Genomic DNA, 7,434 nt, shown 5'->3' on the forward strand with positions numbered 1-7,434 from the left:
GCCGGTAAGCCAGCCTAGCTTAGTCCAATGGCTGCAGTTCACACTGTTGGTGCATTTCTTCATCACAAAACCTTGACTTGCCAAACAACATAACACCTTGCCAAAATGTAACTTCATGTTATTTGTTTAGATGTGTTTGAAAAATGAGAAAAACTAAATTAAAGTAACTGTAGCCTGTGAACTAAGCTAGATAGTGTTAGCTAGCTACCTAGCTTACTTCTTGAGCATGTCTTGCAGTGGGCCTGGCAGGTATTTCATCACTGTGTCCATGATGCTTTCTTCCTCCTCCTCATCACCACAGCCAGCTGGCACAGCCTTCTTAGGTCTAGTCAAGCTGCCCGCTGCAGACTCTTCTTGGGCAGCTGCTGCCTCAGCCTCAGCCTCTTCACGCTTTTTCAAGCCATACTAGAGTTGAAACAGAAACACAAGTTTGCTGATAAGAGCTCAGACAAAAAATACATTGCAAATTTGTATTTGACAAAAGCACACAAAGAAAAAAAAAGCATCCATTTTAAAAAAAAACATGTTTCAATCAAAACATCATGGAAAAAGAAGTATTATTGCGCTGTCAGCCAGCTTTTTAAAGAGTGAGTGCTTCTTGTGAATCACATTTTTATAGACGCCTACACACTACATTTGTAAGATGCCATTTCTGGTTGACAAATGTCAGTCAAGTAATTTGGTAATCATAAAATAAAGCAGCTATGCATGTGACACTGCTAGCTTTGCCATGCTCCAGCAAGGACATGGACATAGTGTGGGCATTTTTCACACAATCTGGCACAAAGGAATGAAGCTGTGGAGGAAACTGACAGTATCCTTTTGGTGACAAGCACTTTAGGAGCTGTTCCTCACTCTTTGTTTTCCTCCGGGAGAACTTAAGAAGTATAGACGAGGTGACGAACCAAGGGAGGAGTGCTGCTTTTCAACCCGCTGATTCACAGTGGGCTATTCCCTTCAGACCTGTCCCACCCACAGACTGCCTGCCTTTCACACTGCAGTGAAGTGGTTACACTGCAGCCACTGCAGTTTCAGCGTCTCTACAGCCCTGACTAGTTTGTATAAAAGAAATACAGTGTGTAATCATGGAACAAAGACAAACGTCCAAATAATGGCCTAATAATGTATATGTAGCTTCAATTGTATCCTGGCTACCATTACTGTTTCTAAATCAATCTAATCTCATCTCATTTTTCAACAGCTTTTTACTTCTCTACAGCTCCTTCCTGATCTACTGATCTATTTCATGGGTACGAGAGCTTTAAAAATAGCACAAAGCAAGCACAACAATGTCACGGTAGTCTATTTTAAACAAGTTTTTTATATATATATAAATAAACAGTTGTGCTGTCAAGCCACCAAGATGAGAAGCCTTTAGAAGGTACGTGAAAAACAAAAGAGAGAATGGCTTCTAAAAATCCAAGTTTTTTGCCCATATGCATCTCTCGCGCAGTAAGCAGTGCTCATTGTATGACATTATTTAATTCTACATTAATTGTTTCTTTATTGTCTTTGTTTTGGTGGTTGTTTTCCTTACAAGACTGACTGACTTACTATAGTTCTGTTTGTTGGGTTGAAAACTGTAAATTTTACTTTATGACTACCTTAGCTAGCCACAGAGCAAAATCCATTTTTTTCATTATACCTTATCTCTGATGCCTTGTCTCATCGATTCCCTCTCAGCCTCCATCTTGGCATATTTGTCCTTCCTCTCCTCCTCCTGCTGCCTCAGTGCCTCCTGTCTCTCCTCCTCTTTTTTCGCTGCATCAGGGTCCTCTTCCTTTTCCTCCCCACCAAGCATTTTGCCAACATCAGGAGGGCCTCCTGAGAGACACGAAACAAAAAAGAAACACATTAGACACAACAACTGCTCCAGCAGGCTTTCAAGATTGAGCTGTCAAATTAGTTTGCGAGACACGAGATGACAAGCAGATAAACTGACTGAATGAAATAGAGGCAGATGTATTTCACAAACACAGGTACAACCTTCAGCATTTCACCTTAGAGCTATTATTATCTGCCAGTATCCAATGCTATTTGACATCAAATGCAAAAACATTTCCGTTTTTGGTCTTTTGTTGGCCCTTTTCACTCACTATTTGATTTTCTTAAACAGATACTGTCTGAGCAGTTATTAATGGCACCTCTAATATGTTTACAAGCTGATTTCAAAGATTGTTTTAGCACAGCTCCTTTGCTGCCTGAGTTAGTTACAAGCATGGTTTAAATTAAAATGTGGTACTTCCAGCTACACCACAAAAGCAAGTACTCTACTGTAGTGTCTTCAGTTACCCACAACTGACTGAAATTATTCCTGATGTCTTTACTATTTGTATTTTTTTTAGTCCTGCACAGTTGCCGTGGAGCACCCATAATTTCGCTTTATTGTCATTGCTCTTTGTTGGCTCTCTGATTCTTCTATTCTAATTCCAACCAGATACTGTTTCACAGTCCATTTGGGGAACGTGTTTATAGTTGGTGCCCTCACATGTCGTGTCACAATAAAATAGAGGGAAATGGATGTCTGCATTGACCATGATGTTCACCCTCTGCTGGTAACACTTGGTTATTAATTCAGAACTCACAGTGTGGCCCATTTTGCTTGATTTTGGGAAATGAAACCAAAACATATCAGGCAAAGCCTATTTAAAAGACCAGTGCAGATGATCTGGTCCCAACAATCATCTGACTCATACAAAACTGAGACACATTTTGATGAAATGGACAGCAAAGTATACCAAAAAAGGCAGCAAAATAGAACCTTATGCTGGACCCTATTTAATATTGCTGGAAAGGCATTTGCAAGTTCCTTGTAGATGAGATCATTAAAAGCCTTTTAAAAATAAAAAAAAAGCAAATATTGACGACTGGTGGCAATTAAAACATAGCTGAATTTGCCCTTTCCTTCTAAATTCCAGTCGTCCACAGAGCTCTGTGCTGAAAGCAATGGATTTTATATTATACATGCTTCCCTGAAGTCATGTTATCATAAAACACTGGATACATGTTCACTATTATGCAGATGATACCCAGCTGTTATTATCTAAAAAGGCAGAAAAATGAATACTTCACGTGAATGGATGTCTTAAAGACACAAAGGTCTGGATGACCTATAACCTTTCACTTCTAAAATAAAACAAAGCTGGGATTATTGTTTTTGCCCCTAAAAATCTTGAATTTAATGTAATAAACTTCTCCTGATATACAAAGTTTTAAAAAAAAGTCAAACAACATAGAAACCTCATAGAATCACATTATTTAAACAGAGCATTTGGCTCCCACACAGCATGTTTGCTTGTGGTTCCTAGAGTTTTAAAAGTAAAACAGGAGGCAGAGTCTTAGGTTATCTGACCGCTCTCCTATGGAACCATCTCCCAGCTTGTATTTGGGAAACAGACACGCTCTCTACTTGTAAAAGCAGGATTACAATTTTTCTATTTTTCCTTTTGAAGAAGCACATAGTGAGGGCTACAGCAGGTGACGCTGACCTATCCCTTTGTTAATCTGCCTTATGCTGCTGGAAGATGACCCATGATGCACTGAAAATGACTTCCTTCAGCTAGTAAACGCCATGAAATGCAGTCTTTTCTCCCACAGTTTGTGTTTTGTCCTTGTGTCTCTATGCTCTCCTTTTTTCCCCTCTTCTCTTTCCCCTCATCCCATAACCTGTCCCTGATGAGTTTGGTTGTGCTGGGAATCTTCATGTTGAAAAGGAGTTCTTTTGTCCCACTGTTGCCGAGTGTTGCTGCCAAGTAAATGCCTGATGGTTGAGTCCTTACCTTGCAATATAAAGCACACTGAGTTAGTGCTATGTAAATATAACTGAACTGAATGGAATTCTGCATTAACTAAGTAGTTTAAATGTTAGTGACCCCAGTAATGGCTGCAGTCCTAATAAGTCTCAATGTGGAATTTGAGGAACATAGATGATATCAGATAGGCTATGGATCAAACGGTTTTTGCATAGCACACTGTTGATGTATACAGTTATTTGCCAGATGACACGGCAATACGCTGTTTCTGCAACAATCAGAAGCAAACAGGAAAAAAAGACGTACTCATGAGACTAACAGTATAATCAGTATGACACAGGATGAAAGAATGGTGACAGATTTCAGAGAGTACACAGTTCTGTATATTAATCTACAAGGCATAAGCCTTTGAATATGCTTTGCACAAATCTGCTTCCTGTGCCTGTCAGAGTTATACATCTAATAAAATAATACCTCCTGATTTCAGTACAGAAAATGTTGACTTCTGCAAACACGAACAATAGAAAACAGTAGAAACAGTCATCAAGCATCATGATATAAAAGATTAGGAGAAAAACCAGTGGTCTGAAGAATCTTGGCAAAGACGGGAGGAGATAAGTAGCGAAGAGGCGGAAAGAAGAACTGGAGAATAAGGAATCTAGGATATCAAGGCAGTCTACATCCGAACATTTTGACACAACAAGAAGGGAAGCAAGAAGAGTGTGATGAGAAGGAGAGAATCTGTCAAAAATAATCGTCCAATTTGTTGAAGTGTTCCAGTTAGTGGGATTATCCAACAGTTCATGTGAAGTTACAGTGTGACACAGAGAGAGGGAAAGTTGGAAAGGAAGCAATATGGAGAAAGTGCTCAATGAAGGAATAAGTTGTGTTAGAAAACAGTGAAGTAAACGAGAGAGTGAGGTTAGAACGAAGAGTGGGATTGAAAAGGTAAGAGGCGGGCAAGGACGTCGGACGAGAAAAATCAAGCAACCAAGGCACAAGACTGACTACTCCTTCAGTCTTCCCCTGGTGCTGTTAGTTTTTCTGATTCATCAGCATAATAAAAACAAACTGTAGCAAAATGTAGAGAGAGATAAAAGACATCTAAGGCAGAAGACGAGAAAAGATGAGTTGGCAATGGGCGAGCACAAGGGTGCTGAAGGACAGAAAACGAAAAACACATTTTTGTGTTGGGTAATTAACAAAACACAAATGACACCAGTTTTTCTGCTCACATCTCAAAATAAATTGCATCAAATATTCAAACAGAATTTAGCATAAAAAAAAGCAACCTGAGTAGTCACAAAACACAAGTTTTAAAGGATGCCTGTATTTCCATAAGCAAAAAAGGTTATCTGGGCTTTGTTAGAACAGACTAATAGTAAAACTGCGGGACAACACTCGTAACATTGAATCATTACAGCTTGTATGGAGAAGTAGGCTTATTTGCCCTCTTAGTTAACCCCCAAATTATAAATTTTTTTTTGCAAAAATTCTAATTGTAATAAAGGCCCTACAGCTCATTTGATCTATAACCTCAATAAAAATACATTTAAAAAGTCACATTTTTTATTTTAAGTCACATTTAATACAACAGATTATACACATTATAGCACATATAATTTACAACTTATAGTCCTAAAATGGAAATAGGGTACGATTTAGCACAGAACTACTTTAACTGACAAGATGCTAACTTAAGCGTATTGAGTGTCCTCATTTTCTTAGTCAGATCCACTTCTCACTCGTGATTTAACTAAACAGGATGGTGACGGTAAAAAAGCTCACAATAAGGCTTCAAAACAGGACCTCAGCTAAAGGGCCGTGGCTACACTTAAGTATGCTGAAAGATCGCCTAGAAGAACACAATATCAAAATCTAAAGCTCTCCAGACACAATGAGGAAGAGGGCGATTGAAAGACATCAGTCTTAGAAATGTTACAAGGCTATTTCTAAGGCTCTGGGGCTCCACAGCTTCTCAGAGACTTTATTACAAAGGAAGAAGACTTAAAACAACAGTAAGACTCTGACAGCTCAGGTTGCAAACACACACTGTGCCAGTGCTTATGTAAAAAAGTACACTCAACGGAATAAGCTCCAACTCGTGCATGGAATGGAACACATTAATGTTCTAATGTTAAAAAAACATAAAAATAAAATCTATAACAGGGAGGAAAAGTTTTCTAACCCTGGAGCTACACCACCTACGGCTGGTTTCACCCGCTTATACTTTGCTAGGCTTGCAAAAATAAGGGATTGACAACTGGAGAACTAGTAATAGCTCTAGCCCAGGGGCTAGGAAAGAAGACTGTAATCTCAAGACAGTTTGAACAGGTGTTGTATGGGAAGTGTAGAGCAGCAAAGCTACAATTATTAACAAGCTCAGTGGTTCTCAGACCTTTTTCCCACTGCAGAGGCTGAAAAAGTTCATACTCCAAATTCCTTCAGTTCTATCATTCAATGAGAATAAAAACAATCCAAACTGAATTTCTTCTATTTCTTTTTCCATCAATACAAATTATGTTCATGCAAGTTAGTTTCACTCCATATCTGTGTTCCCTGCTTATCCACACCCAACCAGCAGTGAGTTTATTCTCAACCAAGATTTTAAGCATTGCAATAGCAGCACTTTTTTCAGCATTTAAAGCAATTTATCAACAGCATTAATGAGCCACTTGTATTAAACTGAAAAGGACAGAGAAAGTCAGAATCTCTTTATTAAAGAGAATAAATTCAGAGGGAAGGAAAGAAATACAAGGTAAAGTGAGGTATTAGCTGCATCAGCATTGGATGAGCAGCACATAGAAGCCAACACAGCAACATCTGGCATGCTATACTTGCTCCTTTCAAGTCTGCATCTGTATCAGACAGTGAAAGAGAGGCAGGTTACAGCTAAAGTCCTTAGTTGTCAACATATATGGTCAAACATGAGGTTTTGCATGGTTATGCAATTTCTTTTTATATGTCTTTGAATGCAAGTGATAAATGTGCACACATGTTCACACGATGATAAACATTGTATTGCTTTCATATGTGCTGAGAAAAGGTGCCATTTAAATGTTAAATGGACAAGCAGTTATAGATATATAGTACTTTTATCTAACATTCACACACACACTCAAATGGATGCATTGGTGGTAACTCGAGGTTCCGTATCTTTCCCAAGGATGCTTCACCACATAGATTGGAGGAACTAGGGATCAACCGACCTTCCAATTAGTAGAGAACCTGCTGTATTAAGTTAAAAAATTTTGAATGTTACCAGCCCAGACAATGATTACTAATAAACACCACTATTCTTTGACCACTGGTTTAGTCAGGAAAAAGGCACTGCACTATGCGAAACTATGGAAACTGAAATAAATGTTTACATGAATCGATACTGTCAGTGTCAGAAAATCCCAGATAAACATGGACTTCAAGATCAGCTTATGGCCCAGATCTGGAATATTTCCAGCAGAAGCTGTGTAAACAATGCCGCTGAATCCCGTCAGTAATGCAATGACTCACAACTAGCTGAGCCTCACCGTCAAATAATTCCCTAGGAAAACACGGTGAAAAGGGCCCTCAGCTCTTATTTTAACAACACTAAATCAAACCAAAATAAACTTGGTCTGGTTTCACAAAATCCTATTTGTGCATTCAGATCATATTTGTTCAAATAGAATAAAGGACGATAGCT

At 38.7% G+C, this 7,434-nt stretch overlaps 1 protein-coding gene across 1 annotated transcript; it reads right to left on the reverse strand.

Moving 5' to 3' along the window:
- Positions 1–213: 213 nt before the first annotated feature.
- cplx2a (complexin 2a) lies at positions 214–2,597 on the reverse strand. The gene is made up of 3 exons (XM_085356629.1): positions 2,435–2,597; positions 1,646–1,824; positions 214–405 (listed from the first exon to the last, which is right to left on the reverse strand). Exons 1-3 carry the CDS (start codon positions 2,595–2,597, stop codon positions 214–216), a joined length of 534 nt encoding a protein of 177 aa, XP_085212755.1.
- Positions 2,598–7,434: the final 4,837 nt, after the last annotated feature.

This window comes from Diplotaxodon limnothrissa, linkage group LG6, assembly GCF_057381915.1.
Source record: "Diplotaxodon limnothrissa isolate DT_005_m linkage group LG6, D_limnothrissa_male_GT1.1, whole genome shotgun sequence".
Lineage (NCBI taxonomy): Eukaryota > Metazoa > Chordata > Actinopteri > Cichliformes > Cichlidae > Diplotaxodon > Diplotaxodon limnothrissa.

Coding starts and splice junctions, on each gene's coding strand:
- cplx2a (XM_085356629.1), bottom strand. CDS start 2,597: ATGGGCCACACTGTGAGTTCTGAATTAATAACCAAGTGTTACCAGCAG. Junction 1,825..2,434: donor GGACTGTGAAACAGTATCTG/GTTGGAATTAGA, acceptor CGTGTCTCTCAG/GAGGCCCTCCTGATGTTGGC. Junction 406..1,645: donor GACAAGGCATCAGAGATAAG/GTATAATGAAAA, acceptor TTTCAACTCTAG/TATGGCTTGAAAAAGCGTGA.